This window comes from Thermobia domestica, chromosome 3 (genome assembly GCF_964235325.1).
Source record: "Thermobia domestica chromosome 3, izTheDome1.hap1.1, whole genome shotgun sequence".
NCBI lineage: Eukaryota > Metazoa > Arthropoda > Insecta > Zygentoma > Lepismatidae > Thermobia > Thermobia domestica.
In genome coordinates this window covers 158,882,684-158,904,906 of record NC_137456.1, presented here as the reverse complement: position 1 = coordinate 158,904,906, position 22,223 = coordinate 158,882,684, and the positions used below count along the sequence as shown (strand labels likewise).

Here is a 22,223-nt window from a genome sequence, read left to right as displayed (position 1 = left end):
CGGTGCCCAAACACAGAGTACATATTTTGAAACTTCTTACCTAAAAACCACCTGTTTTGGTTATCACAGAATTGTTTACTGTAATACTTAAAACACTATTGGAAACTAACATGTTTGATATTTTTTCAGTAACACAAATATAATAAATCATGCCATTAAATTACATATAGAAAATCTAACCAAAAGAACCCTGGAATGGAAAAATGAGACCCTTCTTCAAAACATAACCTACTTTATTAACACTGACTAAAATATAAATTATATGATGAAAACACAATTCTTTTCGCCCAAGATATTAGCGATTCCCGACTCGGAAATTTTCGTACAAAATACGGGCGTATGACAACCCTATGTAAGACCTCCAACTGTTGTGATACTGTTATTAGTATTATTACTGTTTGTGATACCGTAGCATCGTCAGTTTGTATCACTGATAATAAATATCTTATTGTAGGTTTTCGTTTAGCATATAGATTTGAAATCTGTATCTGGCGTAGTGCCATTTAAAATAGTACAACTTTATGTTAGGTTAACAACATTATTACCCAGGTGGCGTTGACGAGCATGTGAAACGATTTCCCCCTCATGGCAATGACGAACAGCCTGATAGTCGATGTCCCCATTGAACTCTCGGTAATCAACTATTTACTCTGTTGATGTTTGTTTCGTAGAAAATTTTAGCTTTTTTTTTTTTTTTTTTTTGATGTATTCAGTATTAGTTTAAAAGTTAGAATTGCGTTTGAAGACAAGTGGTCCTTCCTTATAATACAATATCCAAGGACAAAAGGGAGCTATAAGGATTATAGCGCCCTTCCATAAGGTCAAAACTTAGCTGGATAAAATAGCACTTGTATCACTTCATTGTGGTTTACACGTACAACGAATAGATGACATGTTGGGGCCGCGGTGGCTCAGTGGTAGAGCATTCACCTCTTGTGCTTGCGGTCCCGGGTTCGATCCCAGCCCCTGCCAAGTAAACTTTGTGGTGGACAAACACCGTGTGCGTGGGTTTCCTCGGGGCTTTCCCGTTTTTTCCCACTTTCTTCATTCCACCATTTCATTCATTACTCATCATCACCGTCCCCTTTAGCCTTTCCGGCATAAGCGTGGGACGTAAAACTCAAAGATTTCATTTCATTTTTTAGATGATATGTTGAATCCGCTTGACCAAATCCTGGATCCGCAAAAATAATTATTCTATATACAACTAAAAAGAAGGAAAAAATATCTGTTTCTTCTACTACAACTCATTTCTACTTTTGCTCATTTGATCTTCAAATTTTGTTATTATCCAAAACACTTTTCCAAACTTAAAACTACACTAATAATAGTACAATAATTTCTCACCGATCTCAAAGGCCAGTTGGATCCTCGATTTGCGTGAATGCCAACGTGAGGAGCTCCATTATCTGATACGAAGACTATCAGTGAGTCCTTTAACATGTTCTTCGCTGCCAGAGCTTCCATTACATGACCAACAGACTCGTCTAACTTTGATACCATCGCTAAGGTAAATAAAGAAAAGCCACAATATGTAATTTTCAAACTTTTTAAATTGAAATGATGAATAGAGCTGCCGTAAATCAATAAATGATAATCATTCAGTACAATAAAATATGTATGTGTACATTTGTAATTAATTACTATAAATATGACTAGAAATTCTGAATTCTGTAAAATGAGTAAGATGAAATCTTATACAGAAAGAAAGAAAGACACAAATTATGACGGCCAATCTTGATTTCCAAATTATCTTCCACTCTTCCACGACCTGGCATATAAGAAATGTTATTGTTTCGCAGTCAGGAAGTTTCAGATTCGAACCCGCACCGAACTGATTTTTATTCAGTCTGAAAAGGGTAATAATGGAGCAATTGTATTTTAAGTATAGTTGCTGGCTGACCTTCATCCAAAACCACTTAGGATGTTTCAATAATGATTATTTTCAGTATAAAATGGCTTCACAAGAACACCTGAAACTTCATTACTAAAGAAATAAATATTTAAAGTTGCTTGCGGTGACTGAGCCTACTTCTGATAACCTATTTTAGAATATAAGTCTTCGGTGGTGTTTTCGTCAAACGACGATGTAGAACGCTGGAACCATCACGAACTTCGTATAATAGAACTGGATCTAGCTGGATTTCAAAGTAAGAATGGCGAATTTAAATAATAATAATAATAATAATAATAATAATAATTATAATAATAATAATAATAATAATAATAATAATGCTCGCTAAATTTGGTGCACAGGCTCTGGGGTCGATTCTCGGTGGGAAAACATTGAAACGTAAACCCATTACAGTGTTGGATATCACCTTAAACTGATGGTCAATGTTTCATATTGTCCAGTGCTGAAAGTAGTATTTAGTGTTGCCACGAGACGAGACATTTCTCGTGTCTCGTCTCGTCTCGTCTCGTTTACGAGACGAGACGGGACAGAACCCTTTTAGACGAGACACGAGACGAGACAGACTACTTGTCCCGTCTCGAAAACGAGACGAGACACGAGACGAGACGGGACGTCTCGTGAAATGTCTCGTCTCGTCTCGTGTCTCGAAAATGAAAACGCTGGCGGGAATGGCCAAGATTGAAATTGCCAGTGATCATATAGATTGCAAAAGGAAAATCCCCTTTGTGAGAAAACATGTTAAAAAGCCTTCATAGAAAAGTGTCCTCTGTCTATTGAATGAAACAATCGTGATACATGAGCTTCCAGGAATATCATCCTTAATGTCTTGTTCCCAATTCCCCTTGCTGTAAACTGAGGAATTCTCTTTTTTTTATTTCTGGCTGGAATGATGACAAACAAAATCACAGACAGTTACATTTTTACAAGGTCAAGAAACCGAACTACCACCACCATCTATTCAATTTGAAAACTGGGTAAGGTCTACACTCATTACAGGCTGTAGTTGAAAGTTCTGGCTGAGATGGTGGAAGATAACAGAACAGACCACATTTGTCTTTATTCTCTGGTGGCGGTATTCTTTTTGCTATATGAACCGAAAACGGCAATTGAAGTATGTCATCTTGCAACTAAAATTTTGTCTTCTCTCTCTCTCTCTCTCTCTCTCTCACACACACACACACACATACACATAAAACATACTTTTACCATTTTACCAATCGCTCGCTTATTATACAGCAGTGATGTTGTAAAATTCACCCCTTCGTTTGGAGGCGAAGGACAAAGAAAGCAAAGATATTATCGACGAACCCTTCAAATTGTTTGCTTTCAGCAAATTTATGATACTAACAATAACACTTTAGGTGAAGAGGTTTTACAGGGGGACCTTCGTTTTGTTACGCGGAAATGTTTGATCTGACCAGAGCGCGAAATTGTCCTCTGCTTCCATGTTGAGAGGAGAGGAATACTTCCCTTTCCTAATGAATAATAATCATTAGGACCTGAATTATCTTCAGAAATTGTTTCTTACAGGCATATAAAACCTCTCGAACTTGATAAGTTTAAAGAACATTTGGTATAATATTCATGGAACTCCGTTGAAAGCAGAAAATATCATGAGAATGATCAAAATTCGAACATTGGAGAACATAATTAACAGAAAAGAAATAGGATACCCAAACCATATTTTTAAACCTGCTATAAAATGTATATCCTATATTTTTACTAATTCCTTACTCCCATGAAAGTATCCTGGGGAGGATATTCTCTCCATTTTTTTCAGACTGAAATCCTTTTATCCCGTACGATTTCGCCCCCTGATACAATACGAAAAAACAAATGCTGTTAAAATCCATACACATGACCCTTCCAGGAGTCAACCCGGGGCCTTCAAGCCATGGTCTATCGCCGCAGACCGCTCGGCTTGGTATGAAGAGGTACGTTGTATGATTGCGAATAGATCACGACAATATAAGAAACTTTAATCCAAAATGGCGAACCAAAAGCAACCTTTTTCTTTTTAGCCACTAGCTAATCTGGGTGTACTGTCATGAGTTTATTACACAAACGGGGCAACCACCACATAGTAGCACACACCCCGCGGTTATGGGAACAGATTTGAACTATGGAGGTGAAGACTGGCCCCAAGCATTCTTTCGTCCGATGTGTCGTTCAGCTCCCATTACTATGGCACTTTTAAGCCATAATGTCATTAATTTACATGTCAACCAAATACTTTCCATTACTCAATGAAATTATTTGGTTCCGAGCTTTTTTAAAAAAATAATAATTGCAACAAATCTAAACATGCTAAAATGGAAAGTAGTTTTTGGATTGTTATGGGTTAACACTGTGAAACCTAAAGGCTGGAATATATGAAATCAAAGTGTACACACATATTTCCATCTCTCTCTCTCTCTCTCTCTCTATATATATATATATATATATATATATATATATATATATATATATATATATATATATATACACTATAAAGCAAGTGGGCTGATAGTATACGATAGTGTCGGGGATAGTGACACCTTTACATCGAACTTTCCTTGTCGTGTAAACATTATTTGACATTAGTGCTTTCATCTTCGACGTACTTATGAGCAATTTGCTGTATATTCGTGTATTGAAACTGGTGAAACAAATTTCAATGTTTCGGAATGGTTAAAAAAAAAAAAGCCAGGGTCGAGAAGCCTCAGACAACTAACAGCAGAGATATATTACCTTGTAAACTATTTGTCCTTGCCTTGTGAGCTTATTTGAATTTATTTTTAAGACCTTTGGGCAACTTTGGCCGAATGGATGATGATGGGGAAATTAGTGGAATGAAGAAAGTGGTAGGATACTAGGCAACTTCGAGAAAACACACACATTCGAAAAATGAAATGAAATGAAATGAAATCTTTGAGTTTTACGTCCAACGGTTATGCCGGTTAGGCTAAAGGAGACAGTGATGATGAGTAATGAATGAAATGGTGGAATGAAGAAAGTGGGAGGAAACGGGAGAACCCCGAGAAAACCCACGCACACGGTGTTTGTCCACCACAAAGTCCCCACGGCGAGAGCTTGGATCGTACCCGCGACCCCAAGCACCAGAGGTGAACGCTCTACCACTGAGCCCCCGCGGTCCCCACACACATTCAATGTTTGTCCATCACAAAGCTGACATGGTACTAACCGAGATAGAACCGATTACCACATACACTAGAGGTGAAGGCTTCACGGTGTAGCTACCGTGACATTCCTTGTCTTGTGTGGTCTGGGTAATACTTGTAACTTAGTTGTATCTTGATTAGCATAGTGCAGTCTGCTACATTTTACTTTCGTTCCCATGGTATGCTGCTATATTTTTTACGAGACAAGACGAGACAAAACGAGACAAACGAGACGAGACGAGACGGGACGGGACAGAACCTCTCGAGACGAGACACGAGACGGGACGAGCACATTTTTTCGAGACGAGACACGAGACGGGACATGCTTTGCACGAGACGAGACGAGACAGACTGAAGTCTCGTCTCGTCTCGTCTCGTGGCAACACTAGTAGTATTACGGGAAGACTTTGCACCCACCCAGTCCGGAGTTAGCCAAACTCTCCCCCTCCAGAAATAAGATAAATTCAATTGCGATATCATACTTATGCAGGACATATTCTTTTGGAATTTGTATCCGAGTGCAACTACCTCGCATTTCGACTCCTCCATAAGGACCTAATTTTCTGAAAGCAAACCTGGTTGAAAGGAATGCTAAACTACAGCTGAATCTATAGTAATACAATGTGAGCCCGTATAAGAAATATGTAATAGGCTATTATGTTGGACTAATAAGTAAGAAGTATATAACTGATTTTGCCAATGTCTCAAGCTTCATAATGGTCTTCCCTTAAAATGATACCAAAGAGTGACCGACATTCAACAAACCTCTTGATGACCAAAGTTATCAAAAATATAGCTAGTTACTCTCAGCGTAACCTCAGTAGATTTCCAGAACAATGAATCGAATTAGGTTTGTACTTCAGCTAAGGGACAATTGGATTAATAATAAAGACTCCGGAATTGAAATCCGGGTGGATTTCAAGAATCGCCAAGTTCTTTACGACTTGTTTAAATATGAGAAGTTATCAAAATAATGTCACCCTATTTCACATTACAACTATGTCTATTCACTGATTATGAAATGTTCCTTAAATATTATTATGTCATGTAATCATATTATTAGATCTATTAACCCAAAAATACGCGGAAAGTACAATAGCATTTTGAAACATGCTACGTAACTTTAAGACAGCATCCTAAATGTTAATGGAACACCTATTCTCTGAAAAGGAATAAATATGTGAATTGGAATTGCCATTCCAAGATGCACTTCAAAGAATTAGGGGAAGCAAATGTAAATATCATTGTCATCAGAAACTAAGGCCAGAATCGAAGAAGCTAAAAGGTTGCTATACCTCTTGCCGCACGACTAGGTTGGGCTTTGACTTCCGAAATGCAGGTAAATGAAACTAGGACAACATATTATTATTGTGCAGGGCACATCCTTTCACAATTAGTGGAACAATCCAGCCGGTTCATATTGTGAAATTTGCGCCCAGATAAAATTAACTGGAAGAAAGCCTAGTGGTTAGACCACTGTCTCGTAATGTACAGTTCCCACTTTACTGTCAGGTTCTGTTCACGATCTCGTTGATAGATAAGAACAGTGGCTGATCTAAAAGGTAAAAACTGGGGAGAGGCAGCCAAAACTCAGACTATGAAAGGTATATCATAAATTCACTATAAACTTTAAAAACTATATAAATAATAGCTAAATTATTTTTGCCATTCAAAAAATTGGGGGGCCCCACGGTCCGCCAATGGTGCACCATAATTAAATTTTTAATCGCTCAAAAACTACTGTTGGTATTGTTTGTTGTTTGATTGTCATTCTTTCCTAATTTGTTGTTCATAACCCGTAAAAATTGTAAACCTTGTTTCATTCATTCAATTGCCAAATTAAACGTTCTTCATTGACGAATGTTTTAGGTTACGAATCTTAAACACAGGAAGTGGTTCGGAGTAACCTTCTTTCTTTTGCAATGATACTATCCACACTTCCTTCCAGTCGGCTGAAATGAAACCACACTGAAGATTAGCAGTCTATTTTTCGTCTGTTAATATCCACACATACTCCGGATGCGAATTTTTTTATCTTGGAGTGATAGCAAGTCCCAACGATTAAGTGAGTAGAAAACTTTTATTTATTATTCTCTGAGATTTCATTTGAAGGAAGCAAAACCAATTTAACACGTGTAACATGTGTTTGTTATTGATTATATGTATATACTTGTTTTGTCGTAAGTTCTTATGATCACTTGCTATCGGATTATTATTACATGTCAAACACTGAAATTCGACGTTCACGTTCTCCCACTCATAGTGGTGTTTCATACTTGGAATATCGAAGCAGGGGAAAAGGGACACACATTTGAAAAGTAAATAGATACTTATCTTGGAAAACTATTCAGCAATAGGAACTGCAGATATTAGTCTTATGCTAAAAGCTTTTTACAAATAATAGTTATTATGATAAACTCGGTTAAGACAGTAAAGAGGATCACGTGTTAATGAACATGTATGAGTGAATGACCCTGAGTTTATAATACGGATTAAGAATATCTAAAGGGTTTACCCCAGATGTTTATGCAACCCTTAACACTTTAATGTTTTTGAGAGTTGCATATTAGTGTTACGCGAAACATACATTTATGAGTGAATGGGATATTGGTAGCCTTCGTTAAAGTCACCGGTACACTGAAGATGTTAACAGATTGACTGCATTAACGAACTCGACCTAAATAATCACTCTAGCTCTTCATTACGAGAAACAGAATTCAAAAATTCGTTTTTGTTCAAGAGCTAATGTGTGGAGTAAAGAACCTTACAATCTTATGAGGCCCACTTGCTTGACCCTAATAATTAAGACATACGTATTAGACTATGCACTGAAAATCTCAACGCCTCGTTTAGCAGCGAAGCTATATAAGACGTGGATCTATAACTTAACCACACGAGCTCCCGTCGGGAATCTAACCCGGGTCTCCAACATCAAAAGTGCGTACGCTGAACTCTTAGCCTCAAGGCAGTTTTGCACTGAAAGGGGAAATATTTTGGGAGTTTCGTATATGAAGTATGGCATCTTTATACCACACAATTTAAACCAGTGATTCCCAATCTTGTTTAACTGACGACCTCCTTCGTAAATCCTGCATATTTCACGCCTGCCCCTGCTTATTCAAGACAAAGGCAATATGTCCTACATGTAGCGTGTCTAAAGTTTGCTAAAGCTAAATTATAAATGGTAATTACAAGAGGTGCATTATACATAGTTTAACACTTTATTTCTATGAGTAGTTTGCACTAGTTTGCACCCGTCTTGGTTGCTTTCCAGGCTTCCCAGTTAGATTTAAATCAACGATTCTCAACTAGAGTGTCGTCCCTGGGTATGCGCGCACCCAGGTATATTTGTTGGTAGGATTCCAAAGTTTCCTGAGGTCCAGTACTATAAGACACTACTTTTACATAGTTTTGAACTGATGTTATTATACAACAGAAAAAAAGTAACTTTTAAGTTTTGCCACCTTAAATTTAGAACGAATGATGGAAGTAGATCGTTTTTATAAGAGAAGAAACAGTACAGATACAGCCTAAGATCAAATCATTAGGTTATATCAGTCATTTCTCTGCTAAATCAAGTATAAAATTTTATCAACAAAGTGAATAAATGTCTGTCGAGTCACTAAGATTGGAGGGGTGGGCCCCGTGGATGCATCCCTGGTGCAGACAAGAAATAAATATGTTATATTTAAAAAGAGTTACAAAGTTTTGAGGGGGTTTGAATCCGGTGGATCCCCACCGTGGGTGTGTCCCTATAGCTAGGTGTACCGCAAAATTCAATAGTAGATCTATCTAATGTTTGTTATGAAAATAATTTCACTAATTGGAGGTACTATGATTAATGGTACAACACTCACCTCTGGTGCGATGGATTCCTGGTTCGAACCTAGGCAATGGTAGTTTGCAATAGACAATTTTGTTTCCGTGGGTTTTCTCAGTGATCTACCATTTCCTCTTACATTATTATTCCACCAATTAGGCTATTTCATAATTATTCATTTTAATTAACCATCTGTCTCCTTTACTGTATGACAGAATCATAAAACTAGAAATTTAATTTAATTTCAAATTCGTTCATAAAAATGGATGAAGAAAATGCATTTGGTGGTTTTGCTTTTCGTCAGTGATTGTCCTTTTAACCAAATTTGGTAGCCCTTATGAAATGAAATGAAATTAAGTATTTCAGTTTAACGTCGCACGTTTATCCCTGTAGGTCAAGGGAGATGATGATTAAGGCAAGTGAATGATGGATAAATTGGTAGAATAAGAAAGTGGGAGGAAATAGGAGTACCCCGAGCAAACTTGCGGACACGATGCTGTCCACCACAAACTTACTTGACCAGGAATCAAACCAGGGATCCCACACACCAGAAGTAAGGCCTCTACCACTGAACCACCATGTCCCCTCCCCCCGCCCTCACGAAAGGTGATCAATGATCCTTAAGTCAGCTTGAGTCCAAATCCATCAAGCCATTCTTAAAAGTATCATGTTCATGGAATCCAGAAAAGCATATGCATACTTGCGGTACGAAAAATTGATTTTATTTTCTTACTGTGTTATCACTCTTCGGATGCCTTACTACTGTGGTTTTCGTGGATTCTCTTATTTTCAATACTTAGTTACGTCCGTAACAGATTTTTGATGCCACACATTTCCAATAAGATATTGGAAATGATCGGCCCGAGTTTCCAAGAAGTATTGCTTTCCTTCTCCTATCTCCTCTTGCAAATTTCCATGGCCGAGATGATAAAGAAGTTGTTCCGAGATAAGCACGGCGTCTCTGGCGGGAGGATCAGGGAGGACGAGCAGCCCCCCCCCCAAAAAAAAATATCATGTAAGGAAGTAAATTAATGAAGGCGAAAATTACTTATTATAGCGAATGTAAAGAAATAGAAGGACACATTAATGTTATATATTAGTTAGATAGATTTCAGTTTAGTGTTCCGTTCAGTACGGAGGCTACATGAGACGTGAACCTACAGCTTAAGGTGGAATCCGAGCCATGTGAGCTCCCGCTGAAAATCTAACCTGGATCTCCGGCACCGGAAATGAATCGTACATCTGTTGTAAAGTAGTAGTATTGCACTGTTTCTACTTATAGATTTCTCTTGTGACTGCCATGACATGATAGAAGTAAAACAACAGAAAGACGGATAATTGCTAGATCAAGATAAAGTGGTTACGTAATCTACTCAATGACCTGTGTGTATGGAAACTTCTAAACTTGTAGCAAGTGATCTACTAGTATGGCAGAAAATCGTGATGAACGCCAATGGTAAGAAAGAAAGAAATTCATAAGATATCAGGTTAAATCATGTACTGACTGAAATGGAATTCCACTAATATATATATATATATATATATATATATATATATATATATATATATATATATATATATATATATATATATATATATATAGATAGATAGATAGATAGATAGATAGATAGATAGATAGATAGATAGATAGATAGATAGATAGATAGATAGATAGATATAGATATAGCCAGGAAATAAGTAAGAAACAACAATTTAGACACTGAAAAGTTTAAAACTGGGGAAGTAAAGACAGATTTTGTTTGAGATTTGAGAAAAGTATATGAGCTGACTAGTTAAAGCATTTCGAACTTTGCGACTAAAGGTTTGATATCACAAGGGTACAACAGACAAGAACAATGACTATAAAACAAAATGGAAAACTAGGGGGGAGTATGGAAACAACGTTGTAATGAAGAATGTGCGTATTGAAAGTAAATTCAATGGAAATAGAAATAAATTATTTTCTTTTAGTTTAACGTCCTAAAATTGTGCCCTAGGCTAAACGAGACGGATGATTAATGTAAATGAATGATTGTGAAATTAAATTGTTCTTTGCTCTCCTACGAGGAATGGAATCTGCAAACGCATGCACAGAAAGGATACGCGCTAGCCACTAGGTCAGCAGATTGAGCTATGAAAATAGAAAGGAAACAAGGGAAAACTACTACGTGAATATAGAAAAAAATGACAATGTGTTTTTGGACATAAAACGAGAATCGCAAAGAAATTGTAGCACTAGGGAACAAGTCCAGGAACATAGGTATATAGCGGAATTAAGTATACCGTACAGAGCACTTTGGGTTAACTGAGCGTTGCAGGGACGCGCGATATCTTGCTGCAAGACGGAGTCCCGGAAAGTATCAAGATAAGCTCGGGCGACAGCACAAATGACATTACAAATGAAAAATACAGTCATCATATTCCTTTGAATGATGACCAGAGGTGATCGGGATACGTAGCTCATTTCCCCCTCTCTCATCAAATAACAGAAGTCAAGTGTGAGTCCTATATGACGACGACAACTTGTTGGATTTTCCCTCTATTAGTAAGTTCACATACGCGCAGAGTCCATCTTTGTGTCTGACGTAGAAACTACTCTCATCGCTGAATATCACCACTCTCCACTTGCCTTGCTACATCAGTCTTTTCCGATGAGCAGGTCAGATGTATGGAGTAATATTGTTAAAGGAACACAGAACTGAGGACCAATTTTCAATAATCGATGTTTAATGTTTGTTCTCTCACTGAGCCTTATGCAGAGTCGTTCTGACGCATAATTAGTGCTATACTAAAGAGTTCGACTAACATATGTTCCTGCCTTTAGTATGACGTCGGGTAGTCAGGCCTTTAGTATGACGTTAATCATACGTCAAAACGACTCTGCATAAGGCCCACTGTGCTTAGTGTTCGGAGAGTCATGGTAACTCTGATTGTACTGGCGGTTGCTGCCCTCCCTGTTAAGGCGATCCGAATGAGCCTTCCTTTCAGGATCATTTTGGTAGGTCGCTGAGGCACTGAAGAGGGCACGTCAGTCATAGAAATCCTCTGCTTCTTACCATATATACCACCGAATGACCACTGACGCAACATAAAACTCGAGTCGAAATTCAACGGAACGACCATCTCTCCGGCTGCCTCAGTATACAGGCTTGTTCAAAGACAACTGTGCAATAAGCATTCGCTGGCATCGTCCTGGGATTGCACATAAGCAATATGATCCACACTTAAGGGTCTTCACTACAGCGAAATTAAACTACCACTAATTTTAGAGTTTTTCTGTAATATCTTCAAAACAAATAAAAATATTCGAAAAGCAGAAACGTATAGCATTAGACAATGCAATTTTGCATGTGATACGTTTACCACAATTCACTTATCTGATTTTGGTATGCCGCTATTTACAGAGCTCACAAAAAATGCTAAATATATCAACAGTTGCAAATCGAAAGCAGATAGGTGAGTTCTGATAATGGTGTCACATGCGAAACAATATCGTCTAGTGCACTACGTTTTTGTTTTTCGAATATTTTTATTTGTTTTGAAGATATTACAGAGAAACTCTAAAATTAGTGGTAGTTTAATTTTGATGTAGTGAAGACCCTTAACTGCACTCGTTTTGTAGTACAACAACCTTCATACTGTTAGCTGCACGCCCTCTACAAAAGACTACGATCAGACTGCCGTTTCGTTGATCGGTGTGCTAGGATCTTAAAACTACAATCAACATACTCTCTACAGACACCTATTTTGTGGTACGGATTTTGTTTGAGTCGGGCGATGTGATGTATCCTAAATAATCTAAAATACTATTCCACCAGTTTCGTAATTTCACGTTGGACGCTGCAGAAATTCAGCTTCGAATACGAGAGATTACGAGATTTATATAAACGAAGGAGTCAGAACTTTGAATAGATTTGATTTAAAGGAGACATAGCACAAAGATTCAATTAGCTTCCATCAAATGAAGTAGATGATTGCGACCAAGATTAGAAAATACTATTCGTAGATTTTGAAAATTTATTAATTTTCTGAACTATGTAAACTGAAAGATGTTTGAAATGGAATGAAAGTCCAGACTCCTGAACCAGCCATTAAACGTTGAAGTGCAAGAAATAATTTAAGATATTGAAGCTGAAAGAAGTGTTTGACAAAAAATGTACCTCTTTATGACATCATTTACTACCTATAAGAGTAGTGTATAAGAGTTTGATTAGGAAACAGGTGAAATTGATAGAATCTAGAAGTACTAGCATATTCGCTTTTCAGATGATATGGCTGTTGTTCTTGTAGAATCTGAATCAAAAATTAGCATGATTGTCAGAAGAGAAAGAAAGCTGTGAAAATAATATGAAATGAAAATAAACATTACCAAGATTAAATAAATGGTGGTTGGAATGATTAAGACTGTGACAATTATAGAAATGAGATAAAAGAAAGTAGAATGGGTACCTAATTTTCAATATCTACGTAGTATTATCAGCGAAGATATGAAATGTAGACGATAAACAGAAACAAGGCAAGAAATCATGAAATTTCTTTATAAAATTATTGTGGTGATAATGACGAGAAGTACTGAACGAAGAGCTACAAAACAGACTCAGATGTATTATACAAAGGAAGTACGTGGACATTGAGAAAATACTACAAGTATTGTACTTGAGTTCTCGGAAATTTGTACGTTGAGAAGAATATAAAAAATTTAGTTGGTTGAACAGATTAATCTATAAACCTATTAAGAATAATAGGAACAAAAGAATACGGGGTGAAATGATTAAAAACATTTCAGTGTATTGTTGAAGAAGAAATTGTACTTTGAGTGACATAGTAGAAGGCATGATGGAAGAAAACAAGCAAGTAGAGGAACATAAAATTAATAGTATAATTTGTACATGAAGACAAAGGTCTCTAAGGATCAGAGTCAGAGTATATAGAAATTTCTTATTATGTTACCAGTGATGGAAATATATATTATGATTAATTGTACTGGCAGAGGTAGAAACCCGATTCCACTAGTTGAAGTTTCCATTTACTTCAAGATTTTGATGTGAATTTAGTTGGTCTACATGTACTATATTTTGTTTTGGGAGTTCCCTTCAATTTTTACATGCCGGAAACGCTCAAACAAGATAGCAAAATAATTTACTACTTGTTAACTCCTGTGTGAAACATCGTATTCGATTGGAAGAAATGAAAACTAAAGGGAATAGACTGAAATAGTGTGACGTCACATCCTTTTCGTTGCCATGGTGATCGCCATTTTATTTTCCAAACAACAAATAGCCTAAATAACAAAACACCTAAATGCAAAGCGAAAACAGAGATGAACTATTTTTGAATTGCAAACATTAGAGTGAATGAAATATTTATGTTTCTTTTTAAACATTTCTAATCAATGAAACTAAAACACAAAGAGAAAACAAATGTACTCATCTTGTTCATAATCAGATATTAACCTTAAATAATTCTGGGAAATTTTTGATTCATTAATATGAGTATCACAACATTGCATACGTGAACATGATTAATGTTTAACAGTTGTTTAGAATATATGGGTGAATCTTTTATAATTGGATATTTTCTTATTGTACTGTTTCTAAATCTTTCTTTTTCTTTTTTTTTTTTAAAAAAAAGTTGATAGGGAATATAAGAAAACATCTGACCAATATCTACTGATAGTCCGGATTGAAAATTTCCAAAGGCTTGTTTTTCCCTTTATTTTGTAATATTGTAGATACTAATATTGTGTACAAGTGGACATAAGAAAAGTAAATGTGCCAATAGAATTAAAATATTGCCCTAAAAGATTTTTCCCTTTTAAAATCGTATATTTTTACAGTTTTCCTTGTGCCGACAGTTTGTGAATTTTCACGTTAGGGAGTTTATATTCTGTATAATTGCTTCTTAAGGTGGATTACATGATAATAACTTTTACATTAATTATTTGATTTCTACCTTATCACTTAGAGATGTGGCGCTTTTAGAAATAAGTTCCTTTGTTATTAGTCTTTCTTTATGAATTTTCTTAATTTTATTCGTAATTACCTAAAAGCATTTCCATATTCTAAATCTATACTCTTTCCTACCAACTTTGTTAGTCGTTAAAACATTTTATAATTGTAACTAAATTTACACCTGTTGTCCTTGTTTGTACTAAACTTTAAAATACACCATTCCCTTCACGAGTTTGCATAGAAAAAAACATGGCGATCACCATGGTAACGGAAAGGAACTGACGTCATCACTATTTCAGTCTATTATTTCTTGATTTTATGTATTGTATATGAAACATGTGATTGGAAATACCTAACTTATCATGCTCGTATGAACAAGGAACTTCACGATACATCATGAAAGTCGCAAAATGATCAACAGATGGCAGGCAGGTCTTTCCAGCATAAAGTAACGTTCGTGTTTACCGCTAGATGTCCAATCTTGCTACTCTCGTAATTTTCAACTCTGTATATTTGAAAAAAAAATATGAAATGTTTATCCTCACACGTGGCACTTGAAATTGTCAAAATGTGTACCTGAAGTTGGCATTCCTTTTAACTAATTTAACTAAGCTTACGTCTTCCTTTTTAAGTTCTGTTTTCTGATTTTTGTTCTAGGTTCACATATAGTCTATCTCATTATTCATACAATCTGTAGCTTTCAAGCTCTCCTTATTGGTCTAGCGCAGCGGTTCTTAACAGTGGCGTAGCACACTTTTGCGGGCCCCCCGCAAAGTATAGAGAAGGGGCCGTAGTTGTAAAGCCGATAGAAGTAAGATTGAAGTTCTACTTCTTTAAATCTTTATTCATAGCAAGACTTCGGGGTCCTCTATCCCTCGGGGCACCCCCGCACTGCGGGGGTTGCGGGGGCAGCTGCTACGCCACTGGTTCTTAACCTTGCTTTACTGAAAGCCCATGAAAGCGCGATACATTTATTTAAATCTTTTTACTACTTCTAATAGTGTAAATTATAATATAAATTATGTAATAGTGTATAATAATATATATAATAATATAATGATATAAATAGTGTAATAATATAAATTATAATAGTGTAATACTATATGCTTCTATGAAACAGTGACTCTATATAGTACTGAGCATTATTGAGGCTGCTGGAGGCATTGATTGGTATAGTCTATCTCAAAATTGATTTTAACTTCAAAATTTTTATATTTTAAAATTTCATGACATATCCTGTGGGACTGTGGGACATATCAGTTGGGCACCATCAGTCAAGTGGCTAACGCATGGATCTTTCGTGTACATGGTAGTGGCTTTGTTCAGTGGAAGAGCATTGAGTGAATAACTTAGTTGGCTCAGCCTTTCACATCTAGAATCAATTTTTGCACTAAAGTAATTTTTAGTTGAAGTAAGTAGGTTAAAGAAAATAACCAAAGTTGATATTCACCTGCGTAAATCCTTCTTCTCTCGTCCTTGATGTAATGGAATTTCCTAATGGTCTCCTCAGGAGCTTGAAGAGGATTATCTGTATTCCCAGTATGCACTGCAAGATGTGCCAAATACAAAAATAAAGGTTGTGAATCGTTATGACTAGCTATTATGTTTTCGGCTTCTTTGGTGAATAAATCAGTTGAATATTGCCCAACGCTGTCCCAATCGGGATCCAAGTTTCTGCGCATATCCAGTCCCTGAAAAGTCTAAAATTTTGACACACATATTATTATTGCTAAACCAAACATTAAATTCAATGGAATCAGAGTTTAGATAATAAGGGTACAGTAAAGCTAGCCAGGTGATTTGAGAAATGAGAAAATGTAAAATGAAAATGAAATGAAATGTCTCAGTTTAACGTCCCATGATTACGTCTTTTCGGCTAAGGAAGACGATGATTAAAGTAAGTGAAAGATGATAGAAAAATGAAAAGTGAGATGAAACGGGCGTACCCCGAGAAAATCCATGGGCACGATGTTGCCCACCACAAACTTACCTGGCCGGGGATAAAACCAGGGTCCCCACGCACTAGAGATAAGTGCTTACCACTGAGCCACCGTTTCACCCATGAGAAAATGTATATGCATACAGTTTTATATGGATCAGTATCATGGAAGAAATTTATTATTAATAACATATAATAATAATAATAGGCTACCAACTGTATAATACATATTAATTTTCTAAGTCTATGACTTTAACATTCTAACATGGCATGCCTAGAAGGATTGTATGGATTTTCTGCTTAGCTATTTAATGACATATTACAAAACCGTATATGGGATTTATATTTAAGTCAAAATTTACTAGTATCATTAGTATGGAAGCATTCTAAATATTGTTTATTATATTATAATATAGAGAAATACACTTATGAGTGGCTACACTAAACGACGTCAATACTAATGATATCAGTGGTTATTAAACTACAGATTAAATTAATTTTAAATATTCAGAAATTCAATGTCGCTTAGACTTCAGACTGTTTAATGAAATGAAATATCAACTTCAATTCGTCTTTGAAAGATCTGATGGAAATTGTTGCAATTTTATTTTGCACCTACGGCCTAGATCTATTCAAGTCTTTAGACATTCACACTGTCTGTCGAATAAAAATGTGAATATTCATTCTATCAAGACATTATATACTTTCACATCACAAATAAATCTTGGAGATCTTCAATGTTCTTACTTTGATTTCCAGACTTCGCCCAGGCCAGAGTAGCTGAGATATCCACAAAACACTTTGTTTTCTGGAAATACTGTCTTCAAGAAGTCGTATGATGATTTCGTAACTGTCGGAGTACGATCAGTACGCCGCAAACAATTATCCTTCATTTTGTAGGAAAGAAAATTCGTCAATTTACCGCGGTTAATGTTCCCAGTACCAACTTTGTTGCGAAAGATCAGAGTTAACTTTGGTAGGACGTTATGTATAGTAGTTCGGATTCCATGTTAGCCTGAAGGTTTTATCAAGCCTTGGTGCTGAAATTTGAAATTAAAGGAAACAGGAACTCTAGCAGCTTTTCCTTACATAGATGAGTGATGCCACAATATTTTCTACTTTTTTTTCCTGACAAACATCGCTATGTATGAGCATAATAATTATATAACATGTATTATCATGAACAATGGCATTTGTTTCAAAAACTTTAAATTATAAATATTTTACATTGCATCTATGTAGGAAAATGTATGGCAAATGTAAGACGAGGCTAAACAAGATGGAGTATCATCACCATAGTTGTTGTGACAATGTTGGCAGGTCATTGCCACAAACTGAGAAGCTGATATGTACCACAGTCTTCAGCTAATCTCTTCATCTTCAGGTAGCAATTCTCAGCTTTAGTACTGCCTATCAACTGTAGCCTCTTTCGTCTTCCTCTTTTTCCTTCCACTGTACCTTCTAGCACGTCTCTCATCGCACAGTTCATTCTCAGCCGATTTCTCTTCTTATCCCTAAATATATCTAAAATTGTTCTTTTCTGCCCTATTATTCCTAACATTTGCGTATTAAATACTTGTATTTCTAGATTCCGCAATAAGTGTCATATCATATGAGAATCGTATTTACCTAATCTTTCTACTTGTTATTGAAATGTTGCCTTCGTCATACACACCCTCCTTTCACTATCCTTTCTATAGATATTAAATAACATTTAGTGAGAAACAACCTCCCTGTCGAACTGTTCCTTCTCAATTTCCTCATTTATTCTTCCATATATTCTTCTGTTCAGCATTCGAAGCATAGATGTTTGTTCCCTGTGATATCAGACTAACAATAATTCTATAGTCCTCACATCTCTCTGGAATTTCTTAGCCAACGGTATCATTATAGTCTTCAGGAAATCTTTCGGCCACCGTACCATTTTATATCTTACATAGTCTATACAACTCTTTCTTTCCCTTTTCGCCAATATTCTTAATGATTTTGATTGTTACGTTTTCTGTCCAAATTCCATTTCTCCTTTCCATTTCTCATTTCGGATATAGCTTTTCCAAAATTGTCTGGAATATAGTAAAGCTTTTATCATCCTCTCTTACTGTATTTCTTCTTCAACATCTAGGCTACACGGTCTATTTCTACACTAATTCTCAATATATCCTTTCCGTCTTCTTCATACTTCATTCCGTTACCATCTCGTTCTTATTTTGTTCTGCCACCGTATAATAGTAGTAATGCACTGATGAACGAGAATGTGGAAATATTTGCTCTTAATGTTGATTCCTTTAGTTAACTTCTTATTATACCTAACTCGTGTAAGAAGAATTATACATTCACCGCCTAGGTATTACTAACACCATTGAGAACATTCCATGCTCGTACTGCAAATATTTGTCATTGGTGACAAATAAATGATATTTCGTTATTTACCTAAGCTTCGGAAAAAAATTAACTTTGACATTCCAAGACGATACCCAAATGTGATAAAACTAATCGATAAATTTATCGTAAGGTTTCATCGAATAACAGTTTACATTCGAAGTTTTCATGTATCAAAGGAAATATAATGTTAGAGATTGAAGAAGCTCTTCCCGTCCAACTCCTAGTTGAATCTGCTGCAAGGACTTCTATTTCTCCAAGAAATCCAAGAATCCCGTTGTTTGTTACAGATTTAATGTACGTATTTACAAAGAAACCTGTGAAGTTCTATTAAGCAATAATTATTGTACTTGTAAAAGCTTTAAACATCACACGGGAGCAAATAACTATCCTAGAAGACCTCTACGCAGTAAGCTAAACAAGCAGCTGAAAATCTTCAACCAAAATATTTACATAACACACGTGGCATCACGTAGTTCTTCTAAGGACCAACAGAATCATCCTTGAGAACCCCAGATCCTATCACTCAAGTATCAGAAAAAGAATGCACTAACACACTTCAAGACGGTAACACCTCAGATTAGAAGAATGACTCTACAACAATATTCCAAACAAGAAACTGCAACCAACAAACAGGGAAAAAAGAAGAAACCATTTGAAACAGTCGCAAGAATGTACGGTCTCATCCGTTGGACTCGGCGATCATTATAATTAGACCGACTAACCAAGATCTCATGCAGACCAAGAAGAGCATACAGTTTGTTAGGAAGAAATCTTCTAGATTATTCCAAATATCCTCTTAACCTCGAAAGGCAACTTTACACAACCAATAACAAGAGAGCGTTTAGGTTACCTAAACTAACCCTAAGAAGAATATAAAGAAGAAGGAGGGGAAATTCACGCCACTCACTCCATACTCTTTCATCAAACATAAGAACGAAGGATCAAAAGAGAATATTGCCATTCTGCAGTTCTGCCAAGGAAATTGTCTTCTGTTTATTGCTACTTTTTCACAAAATTCTTCAGTATTTCATAGCATAAAATAGCGAAAATTACTGATGAGATGAAGTAAATTTATAATTGTCGTTCGTCCTTTACTGTTAAATGTACAATTTATTATTGTTGTTGATTGAGCTATTAATTTCTAATACAAAAGAGAGTTAACACATACTATACTAGCAACACACTCGTTTGATAACTGGAAGGCGCGGTGGCTTAGTGGTAGAGCGTTCACCTCCGGTGCTTGGGGTCCCTGGTTCGATCCCAGCTCGCGCCGTGTGAACTTTGTGGTGGACAAACACCGTGCTCGTGGTTTTCTCGGGGTTCTCCCGTTTCCTCCCACTTTCTTCATTCCACCGTTTCATTCATTTCTCATCATCACCGTCTCCTTTAGCCTAACCGGCATAATCGTGGAACGTAAAACTTAAAGATTTCATTTCATTTTTTCATTTTCGTTTGATAACTGAAACGATATTTCCTGAGTAAAAGCAGAGTATGAAGGGATGAGCTTGGGTAACTATTCCTCAGAATTTTAATTCGTTCCGATTACTGCCAATTTGACACATACTCAAATAAAATATATACTGAAGAAATCATCAAGAATTAGAAACAATCAGAACATTAAACGTTCCTTCAATATACTTACCTCAAAATGAGTGTGGGTGTAATAATCTTGCAATCCTGTATAGTACCCAAAATGTGAATCAAATCCTCTGTACATAGGTGTATATTGTTTCCTGTGGAAACCCAAATGCCACTTTCCAACCATTCTGTTTACATAATTTAAGTCTTTAAGATATTCAGGAAGTAATTTTTCATCCAAAGGAAGACCTCGAGGCTCACTGGCTAATAATACTTTGTGTTGCATACCTGTAAGAGTTAAAAAAAAAAATATTGTACTTGCTTACTAAGTAGTGTTTTAGGATCATGTCTTACGTTAGTGAATGAGATATTTCAAGTAATGTTCATAACTCTTTGCATGTGAGCTTCTTTTGGCCTAATGATTCGAAGTTCTGTCTTTGGTGCGGGAAGTCTATATGCGATTCCTGGTGGTAGTGCATATGGGTCGAATTAGAGGTGCACACCGGCCGGTTGTAGGACCAGTTTGCACCCATGAGAATATTTTGAGGGATTTAACTTTTCATTGATAATGTACAAACTAAAGGAGGTAAATTTGAGAGAGAAAGTTAAATTAGAGGAAAACAGTAAATTTAGGAAAAATTGGGGGCAGAATGGTAAACTTGGGGGGCAGAAGATGAAATAGCAAATATAATAAAATCTCTCAAAAATAAAAATACAGCTGGAATTGATGAAATCTCAGATAATTTATTGAAAAGATGTTTCAATCAGGTGATAAAGCCACTTTGTCATTTAGCAAATATATCACTTACAAATGGCGAGTATCCAGAAAAGTTAAAAATTGCAAAAGTTAAGCCATTGTTTAAAAAAGGTGAAAAGCAAAACATAAGTAACTACAGACCAATATCTCTCCTACCTGTCGTTGGAAAAGTTTTGGAAAAAATTATGTATAACAGGGTAATTAATTTTTTATTGAAAGAAAATGTTATCTCAACAAAACAACATGGATTCCTTAAAGGTCGATCTGCAAACACGGCAATATTTAATTTCATTGAGAAAGTAAGAAATATTGTAGATAAGAAAGAAAACTGTATAGGAATCTTTCTTGATTTGTCTAAAGCTTTCGATACAGTACAACACAGTTTACTTTTGAACAAACTGGAGAACTGTGGAATACGTGGTAAAGCAAGGGACTGGTTTAGTTCGTACTTAAAAAATCGTAGGCAGGTCGTAGAAATAACGCATAAGAATAATAACATTGTAGAAAGCTATTTATCAAATGAATTATATATAAAACACGGAATTCCACAAGGATCTATTCTAGGGCCATTGCTCTTCCTTTTATATATTAATGATTTTGAAAAAAGCATATCTTCGGCAGATGTTACCCTTTTCGCTGACGATACCACTCTGCTGGTGAGTGGAAAAAATGAAAAATTATTGGAACAGAATGCTAGGCAAACACTAAATGAAGTATCTC

General features: G+C 36.0%; 2 protein-coding genes across 3 annotated transcripts in view; one reads left to right on the top strand and one right to left on the bottom strand.

Moving 5' to 3' along the window:
* Positions 1 to 22,223, bottom strand: part of LOC145680839 (arylsulfatase B-like) — a 55,350-nt gene that overhangs the window by 22,017 nt on the left and 11,110 nt on the right. For both annotated transcript variants that reach the window (XM_081751945.1, XM_081751946.1), the window contains 3 exons: positions 20,811 to 21,034; positions 16,298 to 16,547; positions 1,348 to 1,505 (listed from right to left, as the gene is read on the bottom strand). In XM_081751945.1, coding sequence (XP_081608071.1) covers positions 1,348 to 1,505; positions 16,298 to 16,547; positions 20,811 to 21,034 — 632 coding nt within the window. The remainder of the gene's footprint in view (positions 1 to 1,347; positions 1,506 to 16,297; positions 16,548 to 20,810; positions 21,035 to 22,223) is intronic.
* The window catches only part of LOC145680838 (arylsulfatase B-like), a gene marked incomplete in the record, with an annotated part of 226,445 nt that continues 211,245 nt past the window's right edge, over positions 7,024 to 22,223 (top strand). Inside the window, 1 exon segment of the mRNA XM_081751944.1 lies at positions 7,024 to 7,066.